Here is a 19,759-nt window from a genome sequence, read left to right on the forward strand (position 1 = left end):
CAGGCAGTTGCCACACCAACAGCCTGCCACCTTAAGTAGCTGGCCAATGAGAATACACCGCCTGAAACGACCTACATTTCCCAGTGTTTAATGTGTCACTAAGTTAACAAACATAGAAGATGCTAGTAAGCGGTTGGAAAGTATGATCCAGATTCTGGTGTAACCTTTCTATCCTTAATTTTTGAAATTTGTCCAGTAAATTATTACCACCATGTTCAGTTGATAAATTCAGCAATTGTTATTCAACCATGGTAGAGAGACACCAAATGCAAATCACTAACCAAATTCAGTATATGACCACTGTTTCTACCTCATCCTGCAGACGTGTGATGTAAATATACTCCTAAATTGTAAGTGCTCCCTAAGCTACATTCTTACTTACCATAATACAATGTTCATACATTTTCACACTTTACTTCTGGAGCTCCTCAATGACATCTTACAAAATTTTAGGGTTGCAGAATTAAATTTCTGTCCATCTCTACACAGAAAGTTCTAGATAGTAGCTCAAAAAATTAATCCTTCATGGTATCCCTTAATCCAATTGATATCAGAGGGTGTAGAATTTTGTTTCATTCCTTCTCATTGTTGTAATGTAGTATAATGCAAATAGCCAACACTCGGTCACCATAAATTTTTAAGAAAGCAGTTTCAATCGAACCTAGCTTTTACAAGGGACTTTGATGGAAGATTTAAATCAGCTCAGTTAAAATTCCAGTACCAAAGCAATATTATTCTGTTCCATCAGCAGCAGAAATAGAAAATAACTCAACAAGGTACAAAGAAAATATTTTAACATTAGGTATTGGTTTTCCAGAAAAATCACTGGAAGCTATTATATCTATTTTAATGTAAGTACAAACTGCTTGTTTTGAAAATACTTTTCTTACAGGCAACTATTAATTTGAAGGACTTCAAGCCTGAAAATATAAACGTAACGCTTGCCTGCGACCATATACAAGTAGAAGCTGAAAATCAAGAATACACTCCAACATCTGCATCAAAGACGAAAGTTTGTAAGAATTTTATGTTACCGCAAAACATAATTCCAGACACTATTGAATGTCTTTTAGCACCTGATGGTACCTTGACAATTACTGCAAAACTGAACCCTTAATTTTGAATTAATTGTCAATTCAATGTAGATCTACATAATGAAAAAGTTATACAGTTGTGAATTTTTTCTTTATCTTTTATTTCTTCAGCAGAGAAAAAACTACAATTATTTCTTTGCTGGAGCGGCAGCTTTGGGTTTAACAGCCTTAGGTTTGGCAGCTACCTTGCCTACTGCCTTTTTTGCCACAGGTTTGGTATCTGCAGAACTTTTGGCCTTCTTTTCCTTCTTTGGGCGAGCCGCTTTTGCCTTTGCAATTTGTGCACGTCTCAACTCCAGCATTTTAGCACGCCTAGTTTCAGCAGGTGTTGGTGTCAATGTTATCTGTAACAAATGTTTGGCATATGTCAAATACTAAACTTTTGTTCATAAAAACCTATTAGTAAATTTTATTTAAAACAATGGCTTCACTTTATGCAGCATTCCCTTCAGTTATCTTTTCTTAATATAGTGGGTATCTATGCAACAGAGTGTTTAATAACAAATCAGATAGTGTCATTAATATCGCAAATGATAGTTCATTACAATTGTACCAGATCTTAAACATGCTTTACTGTCCACAACGCAAATGGGAATTTTATTTCTCACTTGCCTCTTGTTATGTTGCAAGCCTTTCTACACTATGCCATTCTGCCAGTTCAGTTCATGCTCAAATGTAAGTACAAATATTTTAAGTACCTCATTTAACTTGTTACTGATATACAGATGAGAGGGCTGAAAAACACACACACACACACACACACACACACACACACACACACACACACACACACCAGTGGCTGATGGGGAGATGGGGTGGGGTGTTATACTTCAGTTGATAGAAACTGAATATACGTGGCCAGCATGAGAGCTATCCCTCACTGCCAAACTACCATAACATCTTAGTAGACATCAAGTTTAGCACATTATTGGAAGCAGACAACATGCAGTCAATGACATGAAATAGGATGTCACTAAACTTTAATGTACTTCCAGTTTACCCAAATTTTGTCTGCTACAAATGCCTCACAAAAGCGTTACAAACTGATCAGACTTTTGTATTTAGTCCATTCAGACCCAGACCCTATCAACCATGATTGCTAACAAACATGCTCTCTGCATTCCCTGCTAAGCACAGCTTTCTTGTGTCTTCTGCTTGCCCAGTGCTGCTAACTGTGTTGAGAGATAGCTTTCTGGACACTTTGTAAAACTTATTGGATTTTGAGGAAACTATTCAGTGAAAAAATTGATCATTGCACACCTTACAGTCAGATACCTTCACTCCAACAACAATTTCTTCTTGTTATTTATCATAGTAGTTGTGCTGCGATCTTGCGGGCACTGGAGCACATGAGACATTCTTCCTCTCCTAAATTTCTTGTCTGTTCCGATTCACTCAGTGCCCTTCACTCATTGCAACGTTTGTCTGCAGACAAAATTGTCCAGACCATCCAGGATGCCCACCTCCGACTACAGCGACTGGGGAAGGTTGTAGCTTTCTGCTGGGTTCCGGGGCATGTTGGCATTGCTGGGAATGAAAGGGCAGATCTCGCAGCCAAGGAGGCGTGTCTTGCCCCACAAATATCTCAGTGTGCTATCCCCTTGCACGCACTCACCTCGCTGTTGAGCTCACGGGTCATGCGTCGGTGGGAGGATGAGTGGCTGGAAGTGACTGACAATAAGCTCCGTATAGTCAAGCCCACAACGCGTGTGTGGTGTACTTCCTTTCAGCCCCATCGACGGGACGAGGTTCTCCTCACTCGGCTTCGAATAGGCCACAGCCCTATTATGCACGGCTTCCTGCTCCGGAGAGAGGACCCTCCAATGTGTGGTGCTTGCGGCGTCCAGGTCACTGTGTGCCACGTTTTATTGGATTGCGTTTTATTTTCTGACCAGCGGGTCGCGGCTGACTTGCCAGCGGACCTGCCATCTCTTTTAGGCAACACTCAGACGAATGTGGTTAAAGTTTTAAAGTTCTGTGCCCTGTCAAATGTTTTTACAAAGATTTTAGGGAGAGGATTTTAATTTGCTCACTGTGAGACAAGCTCGCCCATATTTTATGTAAGTGGCCAGCCAATAACAATTTCCTGTGACATTCTTGTTGCTATGTTTCCCCTTTCCTTAGGTTTTACTTTCTTATGTAGCATTTTCCTTCTTTTCCTGCTTTCTTTGAGTGTGTGCTTTAGTTTTCTTAGGTCTGCCCACATTCATTCCTTTTAATGTGTGTCAGGGTGCTGACGACCTCGATGTTGAGCGCCCATAAGCTCCAACACACCACCACCACCACCACCACCACCACCACCACCACCACCACCACCACCACCACCGTATCAAATTAACGCATTACACAAAATTTTGAAGAGTTTGCCAATGTAAAAATAAATTGTGATTTAAGCTCATACACTGCTATGCCAGAAACTCAGATAACATATCAAAATTTTATTTGAAACTGTATCATTTCATTCGAATTATTGGTTTTTAAATCTGACAGACAGCTGCGCCCCTGTACATTTGGATGCATAATCAAAACAATCGTCGTTATTTCATGACCAGTTCAAGATATCAAAACTAGGTTTTAGCAAACTGAAGCACACAGAGGCACATATGCTGTATTATCAGAACACTAATTTTTTTTTTCACCAAGGTAAAGAACTATGCAGTAGCAAGAAGGTCAGCAGAAGGAACCATAAATATATCAGAAGAGATCATGGGAAAACATGACCACTTCAAAACATTCTCAGCACCTGGCAAGCAGTATGGCACCGCACTTTAGCTTGTCCACAGCAGTCTAAAGATTAACTCACTAAGAAACAAAAAGAAAAAAAATGACACCACCACCACCCAAACTTGATATCCAAAGCACACCAACAAAAAACACACTAAGTCAACAGTAGCATTTCTCCAGTTCAGCAATGTGAATAAAACCTATCTGATACTAATCGATAACATACGACAACGAATCTGATGCTATACCCAGAACCCATGTCACGCAAAGAGCAAGAACATGTTTATGCAATTACAATTAAGCTATGTAGTATACTTATACCTGTTTTTCTTAATATCTCTCAAAAATTTGAGATTTTTTGACAAGCAAGGAGACCTAGACTGGCCCAGTTCTATTTCCAAAGTCAGTGCCCCAACAGCAAGTACAACTCCCAACCACCTAAAGAAAATCACCTTTTGAAGAAGATATCCTAGAGTGTTTTAACAAAGCCACTGATAGCTGGCATTAAATCACTATCTTTAGATCACTGGCTTAGCTCCCACTATTTTTCACGTCATTTAAGAGGCGGCCCAATTTTCAGCCATTCTGCGCATTCCCTCCCCCCCCCCCCCCCCCTCTCCAATAGCAGCCAATAATACTCATTCTCTTTCTGAGCGGCTAGCAGTGTTACGGCTAGAGAGCAAGAATCTCGCTGCTACATGCTGCACTGTTTCCACACTTCACTACAACCTAATTATTCATTCAACTATCAATTTTTTTTTTACTTTTTTCTCGCAGCAGTATAGCTGTGAATGTGTATATTGCAAATGTTTTAAGTGTTATTTTAAAAAAGTCAAGTGACAGCAATAAACGTGAAGTGCTTCACAAGCAGGCAAGGCAGATTATTTACCACATATACAACTTTTTCAAACGTGAATTTGAAATCAGGTCTCCTACTGTCGACATTGGAAAACAAAAATGGACTGCAGAACCATGTGGTGTCGGCACAAGAACCGTAAAGAGAATTGTAAAGGAAAGAGTTGTAGGAACCGTAGAAAGCACCGTATCACCGGGAAAGCACCGTATCACCGGGAAAGCACCGTATCACCGGGAAAGCACCGTATCACCGGGAAAGCACCGTATCACCGGGAAAGCACCGTATCACCGGGAAAGCACCGTATCACCGGGAAAGCATCGAAATCACAAGGGACCAGTAACACAAATGGATATTTTTAACAACAATGTTTTTACCAAGTGCTCCATGTGAGTGATGAATGACAGACAGAACAAAAACCTGTCAGTTATGCAGGCTTCAGTGGTAAGCACTTCGTCAAGGTAAAGAATTTTAAAAGACGACGGTTCCAGATGTTAGGAAGAGAGTTTAGTTCAGAGAAGTGACATGCGTGCAGTATGAACTATATCCTATATAAAGATTCACGATACAAGAGGAAGAGGTAGTTCAACGGTGTATTATCTTGACGAAACATGGGTCAATTAGAATCATTCCAAGAATGATCTGCAGGAGAATGAGATATGGTACTGGCAGTTTTCAAATTCTCACAGGGACGAGTTCTTGGATAATCATTCTTCATGCTGACTCCTCTTATGGTTTTAATTCTGAGAAACTTTTATTTAAGTGCAAGAGAAACAGCAGTGATTACCATTCAGCAACGAACGCTGTCAGTTTCTTAACATGATGCAATATTCTTGTCATACCTTGCTTCGAAATATGTCACTGCCATTTATAATTCAACTTTTGAACAGAAAACATCAAGTACAAACACCAGAAAAGCGGATTTTCCCCTGCTTAAAAATAAAATTAAGCACCGTATAAACCAGATCCATGCTGATCTCCTGCAGCTTGTTAATTTATACTGTACAAGTCGTGTGACAGAACGTACAAACTTAAATTCCTTGCACGTGAATGGGATCACAGTTTTGGCATTTACCCACGCGTCATGTCACTGTTGCCCAATGGAATTAGTTAGGGCAAAGTGTTTTAAGGCTATATGGCGAAAAAGCATTCAAGATAACACACAGTGAGTCTCATGTGCTTGAGGCAATAGACAATGAGGCAACAGACAACATCCCACCAAGAAGTGTGGGCACAGTCTGCGTGTCCTGCCGAAAAGCTTCAGAAAGGATAATCTGACAGGGGAGTGATGATGGATATAAGCCTTTAACCTATCATCAAAAATTTAAAATCAGATAGTTTGGAAACCAACTCAAATAGAAGTGATGATGGTATTATGATGTAGACTTTGGAACAAAAGTAATGATATTTCTTAGTTTAATGACTCGTGGTTTAAAAAAATGTGTCAACATATCAGTTTCACACATAATAATGCTGATACATCGTTCCTGTGAAACACAACTAGCTCTTTATTCACATGAAGTGCTGAGCACTATTGACAAGGGATTTCAGATCAATTCCGTATTTCTTGATTTCCGGAAGGCTTTTGACACTATACCACACAAGCAGCTCATAGTGAAATTGCGTGCTTATGGAATATCATTCAGTTATATGACTGGATTTGTCATTTCCTGTCAGAGAGGTCACAATTCGTAGTAATTGAAAGTCATCGAGTAAAACAGAAGTGATTTCTGGCATTCCGCAAGGTAGCGTTACAGGCCCTTTGCTGTTCCTTACCTATATAAACAATTTGGGAGACAATCTGAGCATCCGTCTTCGGCTGACTAGTAAAGTCATCAGAAGATCAAAACAAACTGCAAAACAATTTAGAAAAGATATCTGAATGGTGCAAAAAGTGGCAGTTGATCCTAAATAACGAAAAGTGTGAGGTCATCCACACAAATGCTAAAAGGAACTCAACTTCCACATGATAAATCAGTCTAATCTAAAAGCTATAAATTCAAGTAAATACCTAGGAATTACACTTATGAACAACTTTAATTGGAATGAACACACAGATAATGCTGTGGGGAAGTCTAAGCAAAGACTGCCTTTTACTGGCAGGACACTTCGAAAATGTAACATATCTACTAAGGAGACTGCCGACACTACACTTGTCCGTCTTCTTTTAGAATACTGCCGCGCAGTGTGGGAACTTTACCAGGTAGGACTGACTGAGTACATCGAAAAAGTTGAAAGAAAGGCAGCACGTTTTGTATTATCGTGAAATATGGGGGAGTGTGTCACAAATGATACAGGATTTGTGCTAGACAACATTAAAAGCCGGCCGCGGTGGTCTAGTGGTTCTAGGCGCTCAGTCCGGAACCGTGCGACTGCTACGGTCGCAGGTTCGAATCCTGCCTCGGGCATGGATGTGTGTGATGTCCTTAGGTTGGTTAGGTTTAAGTAGTTCCAAGTTCTAGGGGACTGATGACCACAGACGTAAAGTCCCATAGTGCTCAGAGCCATTTGAACCATCATTAAAAGAAAGTCATTTTTCATTGATACGGAATCTTCTGACAAAATTCCAGTCACGAACTTTCTCCGCCGAATGCGAAAATATTTTGACACTGACCTACATAGGAAGAAACGATCACCACGACAAAATAAGGAAAATCCGAGTTTGGAATAATAGAGAATTGTGAAGGTGGTTCGATGAACCCTCTGCCAAGCACTTAAATGTGATTTGAAGAGTATCCATGTAGATGTTGAATGAGAACTTCCTAGCATTTTTCATTAGGACTTTGTAACGTTAATTATGCAAACTATAACGTTCAACATATTGCCGACCATGTTTTAAACCTCTCATTTTCAAGGCATGAGCTAGATAACGCCCTACGACAGTTAACAATTACTATGTTATTGGTCAGATTCCCTGGAGTTATTTGTAGATGATGGTTAATTGTTTGCTTGTTCAATGGATTATAAAAGCGGTCTCATTGTCATGTAGAACGTGTTAGAACTACGAACACTTTTTGGACAGATGGATATTTCTGTTAAAATTAAGCAGGGAAGAATAAGATGGCAGGACATGTACAGAGAATGCCAGAGTCAAGAAAATTTTCATAGGAAAACCGGACGGGAGAAGGAGAAGAGGTACATCCATGAAATGGTGGCTGGACGATATGGAAGAAGATCTAAAGGTGATGCAAATAAGAAATTGGAGAAGGAAGGGGATGGACAGAAGAATGGAGGTAGGTGATACAGGAGGCCAAGGTTCTTCAAGGACTGCAGAGCCAGCCAAGAATTGAGCAGAAGCAGTTTTCAAGCAAATTTAATGATTTCAGTTTGTGCTTTAAGTTTAATTTTAACGTGTGTTAAATTTTTACTTATAATGCAATTCAAATAGCAATAAATGGGGATTATTGCAAGCAGTTTGAATGCCGTGTTGTGAAAAATTGTACTTTACATCTTCACAAAACTGTGTCAGCTGTTCCCACCTCCCGACGTCATGCACAGTAACTCTGTGGAGCAGTGGACGTGAATTAATATTTCTCTCATGACGATCGATCGGAATTGGTTTTAATATTTATTATTCCTTCATAGACTTGAACATATAATACGATGCACCATAGGCAAACTAGCCTGGCTTATCTGCAGCAATGCGGTTCGACAACATTGGCTTTTATATGGCCGCTCATGTGCAGTGCTCATCCCCCCCACACTTCCTTTCCACTGCCTCTATGCACGGAAGTGGCGTCTTAGGTGACGCAGGCCTAAGTAGAATTTTTTTTAAACAATAAAATTCTGTAGTACCAAATGGAAATATTAATTGTTAAATATTTGATGATATTGTGACAAAACTTGTTTACTTTGCTTTTTGTTTCCATAAATTTAATAGATTTTTACTTTCACATGACTCAATTTTCACAAATTTTCCATTTGTATAAAGAACTGTTTCATTAATTTTTATTTGATAATATAAAATTTTACTAAAAGTACTACTAACAGGAATCCAAACAAGTAATTTCCAATATATGCTATGCATTCTGCTACCAGTGAGTATTAAAATGATGAAAATGTTTTCCACTTAACAGTGCTATTAACTCTTCAGATTCGAGGTCTTCAGAATTGCGTCTTACTGTTTTAAGACAGACGTTCAGAGACTCAACATCAAATCTTAGCAAATCAAGTAAGGGCAGTCCATATGGTCATCTCTGAAAGTTCCTCAAATGTAGTTACTACCATATTCCGTTGAATACCGCAATACTGTTAAAGAGATTTTTCAAGATCTTAAAATTTTCACACTCCCATTTTAACATGGGCCAATAATAGGTTTAAGAAAGAATGATACATATATTTTTCCAGCACTGTCAAATGTGGGAGTACACAACATTATGCACCTGAATGACAAGGCTCTGATCACATTTCCAAAAATATCAAAGCAAAAAATACTACCTTAGAAACCGGTAACAAAATGGTTATAGGCAGAGGACTACATCATGATCCTCTGATAAACTGCTTTTGACATTTCAAAGAAGATACAATTATCAGAAAGTAAATAGTCATACGTCATTTTGCATTGGCAACACTATTTCATGTAACAGAACAAACAGAAGTTCTGTTTAACTTAGCAGTTACTTTTACTGAAAGTACAAACAGCATCCCCATGCAATTCCCATGTTAACACACAACCAAAAGCTCGCATCACTCGCCACACAAGGACATGCTGAATGAGTTTTAAATTTTATTATTAACTAAAAATCCACATATTGTACAATTAAATCAGCAGAGTACTACCAAAGCCCACCCAACACTTAATCCTGACAATTCTGTTACGAACAGTAAATGCTTTCGAACGAATTTCATCTCATTTGTAAATATGATGCCACAGAGAATCAGTTTCCCTCTATATAACAACACTGACTGACTTCTAGCAAGATTTAAGTAACAAATTTGTCCAAAGTTAGAGGAGCTATCCATCCTCGCACACAAAAGAAGTTATTCAAAGTGGGAGTAGTTTAGTGTTGCCAATGCAAAAGACAAGCATTATTTGAGTGAAAAAACAAACTGTCAAATTTCATCAACTTACTGTTAAACTAACCAATATTGTGTACACTCATTTTGTATGTCACGGCTAACCAAGTTGATATATTTGACTATACAGCTTACAACACAAATTTGCTTTATTTCATGGTTCTCTTACCCGAAGCTGCAAACTATAAAGATGTTTCACAATATTACCACATCGTAACTACATTCAACCCCATCAATTTTGGTTCATTAGTTTTCATAAATTGTAATGAAACTGGCAACAGCCTTGCCGCAGTGGATACACTGGTTCCCGTGAGATCACTGAAGTTAAATGCTGTCAGGCGTGGTCGGCACTTGGATGGGTGACCATTCAGGCCGCCATGTGCTGTTGCCATTTTTCGGGGTGCACTCAGCCTCATGATGCCAATGAGGAGCTACTCGACCGAATAGTAGCAGCTTTGGTCAAGAAAATGATCTTACGACTGGGAGAGCAGTGTGCTGACCCCACGCCCCTCCTATCCGCATTCTCCAACGAGGATGACACGGCGGTCAGATGGTCCCGGTAGGCCACTTGTGGCCTGAAGACTGAGTGTAATGAAACTATGTCTATGGTGTCAAGTGCTATAGGAGGGAAAATAAACTAACCTATATGTTTTACTCACTGTATAAGTATCTCCACTGATGTATAAATGGAAACAACGAGATGAACTATAGAAGTATGGAGGCAAGAAAGGTTAAGACGACAAACTTAGAATGAAGTTACATTTATATCCAACATCCATAACATAACGCTTGCTCACTCAGGGAAGCTACACTCAACTTATACACAATTTTAGGTATTTAGTCTGATTAAAATTACTGATTGTTGAAGTGTTGTGGCACTGGCTGTCAGCTACTGCTCAATTGCAGGTGCAACACAATAACAGTGAGTAACTTCACAAATGCTGTTAATGTGTAATGTAGAGGAATGTATAAATGGTCACCGTGCGGTATGTCAGAAATTCTAGTTTATCTATCAACAGCTGATTTTAAGTAAGCAAGGCATAAACTGCAGCAGACGGCATGTTTTGTTGCCCTGAATTTAAACTCCTGTACTAAGCTAACCACAACCTTTTAGTGTGCAATGTATTTCAGGAAACGGTGGTCAACATCCTGCGGCAAACTAAAATCATGATTGCTTTGTTCACAGGGATTAGAGCTAACCACTATGAGCAACTATGGACAAAAAAATTCAGTTTCAGCACTAAAAGTTAACTAATTTCACTTTGTCAATGGTTACTTGAAACTATCATTTTCACTCGCTAAATGTGATGCTACAGAAGAATGGGTAGATCACGTAACTAATGAGGAGGTATTGAATAGAATAGGGGAGAAGAGGAGTTTGTGGCACAACTTGAGAAGAAGAAGGGACCAGTTGGTAGGCCATGTTCTGAGGCATCAAGGGATCACAAATTTAGCATTGGAGGGCAGCGTGGAGGGTAAAAATCGTAGAGGGAGACCAAGAGATGAATACACTAAGCAGATTCAGAAGGATGTAGGTTGCAGTAGGTACTTTGAGATGATGAAGCTTGCACAGGATAGAGTAGCATGGAGAACTGCATCAAACCAGCCTCAGGACTGAAGACAACAACAACAACAACAACAACAACTGTTGCATTAACTGATGTAAAGTCCTCATTAGCACTTGGTCACAGATTATAGGCAAAATAGGCAGATTCGACAAAAAAGAACGATAGAAAGACAAATAAGAGCAAATAAAAATGTCAGTGCAATAACAGAAACGATGTGACAAAGTATTAGAAATAAACACATTAAACCAATTAACTGAATAAAATAGCCATCAAACTTTTATGATTAGATATAGATGAGACTAACTTATGGCTGAACTGCATCTTGTGCAGAAATGTCCATCACTGTGTGTGTGTGTGTGTGTGTGTGTGTGTGTGTGTGTGTGTGCGCGTGTGTGTGTGCGTGTTTTATCATGCACAATTAAATACTAAATAAAAGTGCCAGATCCATGATTTGGTATCCAGACTGACAATTTGGTAACAGCCAATGAGTCGCGTGATGTTGACTGCTGTGACTGGAGGAGACTAGATAGAACATGAAGTGTTACCTGTAATGTAATTTTAATGTAAGCACTGCATCTCAAAAGTTCGTGTTGCCCACTTCTGATTGGTGAGAGACCTTTAAGCAGTCACAAAATGCAAGCTGAACAAGGTGCTACCTGGCTCACTCTTTAGTTTGTCGATTATTCTTGTACAGTGCTGTTACCTTAAAGATATACAGTAAAAACTGGAGAAAACATCCTAGGGAAATGGATATTTGTGTTACCAGTATTTGGCAGAATAGGCAGCTAATTCGATTGAAGTCAGATGCATTACAGAAGGAAATACATTCAATACTTCTGGGAAAATATTTCTTCACAAATGTCACATCAAGGTTCATTAATGGAGTAGCTTTTATTTTCACCTTTTCATATGAATTTATTGTAGCTGGTATTTCACAAGGAGGGAAGGAGGTGGCAAAAGGAGAGAATCACACATTTCCAGAAAAATAGTTTCCCTAATCTGCCATTCCCACCCCCACACCACCCACCAGCCCCAACCACGAGGAAAAAGCTAACTTCCTTTTAATTTTTCATACTTCACTAACAGTCTATGGATTTACTTAACCTACAATTCTGTCTCTTCAGTTGGCAGCAACAGAATTCAAATCAAGAGCACACCAGTTCTGTTCATGCTGCACTCTTCACCTAAGAAGTCAGGTGAGACAGAAAGCAACAGCATGAATTCATATTGCACTTGCTAGAGACACCTGAACAAATTAAAATGTTCAAGTTGGGGCTCTAAGTGCATAAAATTGGATGACTAAAAATTATAGCATTCTTATATCAGTAAGCAATAATAAAAATTGTAAACATCCATTAATTAAGAGTTCGTACAAACCTTCTGCATGGAAATGTTCCGTGTTTTTTGGAATATTACGAGGTAATTACACAATTATGAAACAAGTAGTATAATTATGAGAATACAAAATGTTTAATTTTACGTGGAACATTAACTAGCAATCAATGATATATGGTTCCTTCCTAATGTATCAAAGAAACCGACATGTCACTGTACTAGAGACATTTTAAATAGTTCATCCTTTCATCACATTGCAACAGCATGAATGTAACACTGTTCAGGGTTACCACAAGTTTCCCCACATGAAGTTGCCCAATATGTCTCCGATTTCGAGGCTAGTTTTAGCATTTTTCTCCGACAAATTTTGAGATCTCACAAATATGTAAGGACTTCTTTATTCCTCCCCATGCGAGCAAGAATCTTGTGTACTAACATCACAATCTTCTGTAATTAACTGTTTTAGATGGAGAAAGCAAGCCAAATGGTGTATTTGTTTCATTAAAACCACTAATTTTATTTCAATTAAATGAAACATTTGGTGACAAAAGTACGCATTTCCTTGGAGTTGCAAGACAGATTTAAAAAACCTTCACTGTTTTCAGAAATAACCCAGAAGAAAGGCCCCTTACAAGAAGTGTATAAGGCAAAGAAGAGTTGTGTAAACCAACACTATAGTTGACCGCCAAAAAAATGTTGGTTCTACTATGTTCATCATCTTCAGTTATTACCCACTGTGGGTCAATCCAAATGAAGTGAGGTCCAATAAAAATTAAGTTGGTTGCTTAACCATTTTTAAATATTTTAATTTTTTTTATATGTGATTACCCTATAATTGAAAAGTTCAAAACAGGTTTTAAAAAAATTTTACCTTTCACCTTTACTGAATGGCAGCCACTTTCATTTTTAAGTGCGCGGCAATGTTTCAGTTTAGAGATGTTAGCTAAATTATGAATATCTCTGCACTAAGTTACAACATTGCAATTGACATGATTGTCTCTTATACAAAATACCCTAAATTTAAAAATAACCAGTCAAAATGACCTCCAAAGTTAGGTATCCAAATTTTCAAAAATCCACTTTTAAGGCCCAAAAATAACAAACAAGGAGTGATTTATGAGAGTATTTTTTCCTATAGTTATATACCACACACTACTAGCTTCATATAGAGCAAGAAAACTTACAACTTTATGAATCTTTGAAATTTGAAATTTTCATTTTTCCATTTTTATTAAAGTTTGGGTTTAGTTACCTCAGGTGGGGCTGAATATAAAAATATGATTTTTGTGCAGTTAGTGCACCTAAATGATTGCAACGTACTGTAAAAATTTCAACATTAATATCTGACTGAACAAAGACATGAATTTTTGAAAATGAGGAAATAATTCACATTACTCTACAAATGACCTTATAGCTGTTGCTTAATTAAATGGTTTATTGTTTCATTGTAATAAAATTTAATTGTGACATATTTAGTTAACACTATCACCGAATATTCGTTTAGTTTATTTACCTTTAATAATGCAGTATTAAACAACAGGAGCTTTCACTTTTAGATTTACTGTCAGTAAAGAAGTACATTACAGCTGGGTGTGGCATTGTAGAAGTACATTACTACTTGGCCAAAAAAAAAAATTATAAAAATGGTCCAGCAACCATCACTGGACCACTTTGTAGGGATCGACCCCTGTGTTATATGTCATTTTAGAAGTACGAGATTTTTCTTTTGAGAAATATATGAGAACATAGTCTACAAACTGCCAGTGTCTGCCACAATTTTCTGTCATCCATACTTTCTAATATATAAACTACTTTTAAAGTGCCAAAATGCACTACAATAAATAAAATGTCTAAAACACCACACTGTACAATGTACTTGTGGTAACCGTGCCTGTGATTTTGGCCCGTCACAGAAATCCACTAGTGTGGCCAGCTATTCACATGGCACAGGCATCATGTTTGCAAAATGAGACCTCGAGAATCAATACTAATGAGAATAGGTAGCAACTCACTGTAAAGATGATCGCTCATGCTCAGACACACTCTCAGGACTACATTTTCGGCCATAGCTTGTCAGAAAATGAACACACACACATTCACACAATCACTCAGATAACATTGGTACACGACAGCAGTCTCTGACCACTGTGTCTACAGCCTCTAAGAATATCAGCACAAACAAATCACTCCTCACACTTCTCTGCCTCTCGTCGGCAGCTGCTACACTAGTGGCAAGAAGTGGTGGCAGTGCTGACTGCAAGCTGAGGGAAATGGTAGGAAGGGGAGGGAGTAGGTAAGCAGCACACATACTAAGCCGTGTCCAGCCAGCGCCCATGCGCGACACCTCAGTAAAAGAACCATTTCACCTATTGAGAGAAAACGAAATAAAAGGTTTTCCATTTTGCCAATTTCCCTGACACGTTTGAAATTCGCTGATTTCCTGAACTTGTAGCAACCGTGGTTGTTCTAACAATTACACATGAGGAACATACAACTTCGTCACAGAGGGCTGTGTCAGGACTGCCAGTGCAGCCAATTTCACACTCACTGGATAATGGTAGCACATTTTTAATTGAAATCATCCAACATAATTTTCCAATACTGATGGAAGGAACAAAAAGCACAAGAAAACGGTTTTCAGAGCAAAATAGCAGTTTGACATTTTTGGAGGGCTATGAAGAACTGATTTGTTAAGTGTTATGAAGACACCGCTGTAACGATTTTACATTTATTCATAATTCATGTAACCTACCATGTTTTGAACTGCATAGCAATAACACACAAGGATCAGAAGCAATGTGGATAATATTAATGACAGACATCCTAACAGCAAGTTATGAAATATTTTTATAATTTAATTACAGAACACCTACAGTAATGACTAAGGGTTGGAAAGGAGTAAGTGGACAGCAGGAATGTCAGAACACACAAAAATGCACTAAACAAAGGCCACTCCCTTGACATGTAAACTGTCCATTGATTGTGTGACAACAAAGGGACACTTAGCCAATAGAACCCCTGAAAGGGAAAACTTGCATAACTAAGACGTTAATGAAGCAATGGCAACCTGCAAACTCATCAATGAAGAGTGTACATAAACTGTGTGTACCACCTTCACATGATGTGGCAATGTAACATATGCAGACAGTGCAATGCTAATGTAAAAGGTAAGTGCCAAAGGTGGATAGAATGTATTGCATAACCTAGAGAAACACATAGTTTAGCACTGGAATTACATAGAAACAACATTTTTTTTTTTTTTTTTTTTTCAAAACTATAGAGCGCGTATGTCCCACGAGAGTGAAGCATACTATGAACAGAATGGAAAGCTGCTATTCATGTTGCACTCTTTCAGAGTGGACACTTAAGATGCATGGGTCTACGAATTTTATGGCAATGCACTTACTGAATGATTACAGTTAGCTGCACTTACCCCCCTTTTCTTTGCAAGAAGTTGGTCCCTATCTTCTTTACGCTTTAGTGCAGTAAGAATTGCCTTCCTCTTCAACACAGCGGCATAAGGATTCAACTTCAACATAGCACGAGTATTTCTAAGCGGATTCAGTTTCCTCACACGACGCACCACTTTCTTCCTGCAAGTAAGTTAGTACATCAGCAAAAACAACATAATTAACCAGTAAATATTTATCATAATAAAGATCAGATGTCAACAATAATCACTGCGAGTTCATAACCCAGTGCTCAAGGGTTTATCATCATTTTAACTTCTCTCGTTAACTAACTCAATTAGTAAGACTAAATCTAATTATTGGAAAGAAATGTTAGTGTTTATTACAAATAATATGAGCAGAACACATGACAACTGCCAGTTTTGAGAACATGGCAAAAATTTATGGTATTCTCAGAACCAATAACCACTTACTGTGGCGGCCTTAGAACTTTCTTGATTTCATCAGCTTTCAGAAGACGTGACAAATCAGTATTAGCCATTTTTGGCATGGGCAAGTTGTACCCCTTTTTCAGAGATGCAGCCTTACGCCATGAGCCATATAATTCATCCAGTTGATTAAATGCAGACTGAGTCCAAATAACAAACCGTCCTACATGTCCACCAGGTGCAAGCTTCAGTAAGTTCAATTTTGTAACATCAATAAGATCAACACCAGGAATGTTGCGGAAGGCTTTTGTAAGGCCCTACAAGAAACAAAATTAAGTACGAAAAACTTCCTTTGTGTGACAAGTACGTGTCAGCAAGATGAACATACTTAACAAGCACATCTTATTAGAAAGACAATAACAACAGCAATAATAATAATAAAAATAATAATCAGATGTCAACAATAATCACTGAGACTTCATAACCCAGTGCTCAAGGGTTTCATCATTTCATCAACACAATTAAACTAAAAAACCATACAAGAGTTACACATGTTAGCAAACCTGATCTTTTCCGTAGATTATCAATGGGCCTCGTCTCTGAATACGGCGGCGGTTCCTCATTTTCCCTTTCCCTGCTCTAAATCTGCGGGATTTGTACACCTGTTTCAGAGAGGGAAAAAATGCCAATTAATTTACATTGTAGTTATTCTAGTACTCTACAGGAAAAATATAAAGTGAAATATTACCTTCTGAATGTCAGTCCACGCTTTGATACGACGCAGAAAAATGACGGCCTGCTTTGTTTTGTTGTATTCCTGAATTTTATCTTCAACCACCAACGGGATTTCAGGAACTTCCTGTATCATGTGACCTAACAATAAATGCACAATTTAACACTAGGATTATATGGAAATCAAACATAATTCACAAAAAGAACAAAGACTTTTTTAACTGTAGAGCACCTATGCCCCGATCACAGTATGCTTACTCTGAAGGGAACGCCAAGTTGCTCATTTATATTGCACTTTTTCGGAACACTTGACTAAATTGAGTTTACTCAAGTGTGGACATTCAAGTGCATATGAAATTTCTTGCAAACCACCTACCCTTAGACATGACTAAAGCGGGAACACCAGTAGCTGCAATGGCAGACACTACCGCGTATCTCTTTTGATTGACGTTTATCTTGCGATGCCAGCGGCGCCATGGTTTAGTGGGAGCAAACATCCTCCCACCACGGCACATGTTACCAAAAGCTCCTTGTCCTGAACGGTGAGTACCACCACCACGGACACGGGGAATACGAGCAACAGCACGACCAGTTCCCCACGATTCTGCACTTGTCTGATGGCCTACAATAAAGCCCCAAATTATAAAACATGCAAAAGCAAACAATCTTCTTAGAACTGTTATACCAAATCAGATAAGTAAATTTTATCATTGATAATCAAAAACACGGACCTTGAATTTATCATCACACTGGTCATAATAACTATGTATGATGGAATAAATAGCCACTTGCCAGTCATTCCGAACAGTAAATAGAAATGTAAATGTTAGCCTCTCACAAGCTCATAACTTTAGAAATACAAGTAGAACATACCTGCATCCTTGTTAACACAGTATGGTTGTCTGTGATTCTTGCTCATGCTATCATGGATAAAATTCACGACATCTGGTCTTATAGGTGCTTTGAACACTGATGGTAAGGCAACTGTTGTACCAGTGGGTTCATTTTTATCGCTGTGTATATTGATCAGAGGGCGAGCTGTCGAGAGAGACTGGAAAGGAAAATCACACAAAGATCAATGAACTTTCAGCATTTCAAACTGTTTCCGTTTTAATAAATATAATTTATGATCACCTTAAAATCAATTTGGAAACGTTTAACCATGGGCACATAACTTACAAAAATAAAACTACATACATTGCCAACCTCCGTAAGAAAAACGCAATTTCCAACGGAAGGTGGTTAGACCTAAACCCGAGGAAATAATTATAATTAGCTACAGTTTCTTCCGTGTTGTACTTGCGCATGGTGATGGGGAGTGAGGAGCAGACGTAAAACGGATAGCAGTTACGCATATCATGTCACACATTAAAGCAAAAGTTCCAAGTGTTACACATGTCAAGATATGACTCTAAATATCAAAATTCCGTAACTCTAGCACACGTTTTCTTCACCACAACAAATAATTTAAAACAAATAAAACAGCATAAGAAGAATCAGGCCCCCCTACCCACGCGTGCACACAATTTTAGCCGAACACGTGTTACAAAACCAAAACATTCTATTCCCACGGCAAGATTATCTAAAATAATTGTGAAATAATTAATAACTTAACACTTGCTAGGCTTATTTTCTAATCTCGTATTACCATTTTAATTCCTTCTTCTGACCATCCACCGAATACTTTCACCACTACTTCAGATCCGCCATAAAAAGGACGAACGAACACGTTGGTGGAAGTCCGGAGAGCACTGCTGCCAACGCTTGCTGTCAGAGACGGAAATTGACCAGCGATAATTTACTGCAAGAAATTCCTAATTGTTCTCTCATTTTACTTGTTCAGTAAAGGACGATTAATTTAAGAAACTTTTCAGATATTGAACCATGTAGCGAGACACGTGGAAATGCTCCATTTTAGCCAGAAAGTTACCTATGAAATATTTCCTTCGGAAACTCGATCCCAAGGAGGTTATTCAACATCCTCACACGACGAAATAGAACGTGACAGAATAGAACAAGACAACTGAATGAAATGCGTAAGCTGCAACCGGTATTCGGCATTCGTCATTTTGAATTAGACAATTGTTTGGCCTTAGGTTCATGTGACGTCCAACACTTGCTGTATGGTTCAATACTTTATGCTGACGGCGAATTTACGGAAGATTTGTTAAAGATTCGATTACGCCTAAATAACTGTGACAAGCAAGAATGTATATGTCATCACAGCTCGTGAAACTTTGCTCTGGTTCCTGCCTAAAAAAACAATCGAAAATTGTGACATATTCGGAGAAAACAGCAAAACGTTCGTAACAAGTGAGAGTATAAATGCCATTGCTGCTGGTTTCCCATGCAGCATTTAAAGCTGTGCCCTTTGAAATCCCTGCCCAACCACACCTCTAGCAAACGCGACTAATTCGGGGGTAAACAGTTAACAATATAAACATCACAGCTGGTCGTTTCACTTGTAGAAGTTCCATCTTTAGTTTTTTTGTCACGTTGAAGTTACTAAATCGAAAAAACTCCTTCGCGAGAGAGCAAGATGTTTCGCATAAATAACATCGAATATTGCAGAACATACTTCTGTTATGTGAATAAGAAA

The 19,759-nt window shown here is 38.4% G+C and overlaps 1 protein-coding gene across 1 annotated transcript; it reads right to left on the reverse strand.

Annotated features, from left to right (window-relative positions):
* Positions 1-1,176: 1,176 nt before the first annotated feature.
* Positions 1,177-18,946, reverse strand: LOC124712481 (60S ribosomal protein L4). Its single transcript, XM_047242779.1, has 8 exons — positions 18,809-18,946; positions 18,034-18,211; positions 17,537-17,782; positions 17,177-17,301; positions 16,992-17,090; positions 16,474-16,745; positions 16,024-16,183; positions 1,177-1,438 (listed from the first exon to the last, which is right to left on the reverse strand). Exons 1-8 carry the CDS (start codon positions 18,809-18,811, stop codon positions 1,223-1,225), a joined length of 1,299 nt encoding a protein of 432 aa, XP_047098735.1. The 5' UTR covers positions 18,812-18,946; the 3' UTR covers positions 1,177-1,222.
* Positions 18,947-19,759: the final 813 nt, after the last annotated feature.

The sequence above is a fragment of the Schistocerca piceifrons genome, chromosome 1, assembly GCF_021461385.2.
Source record: "Schistocerca piceifrons isolate TAMUIC-IGC-003096 chromosome 1, iqSchPice1.1, whole genome shotgun sequence".
Taxonomy (NCBI): domain Eukaryota; kingdom Metazoa; phylum Arthropoda; class Insecta; order Orthoptera; family Acrididae; genus Schistocerca; species Schistocerca piceifrons.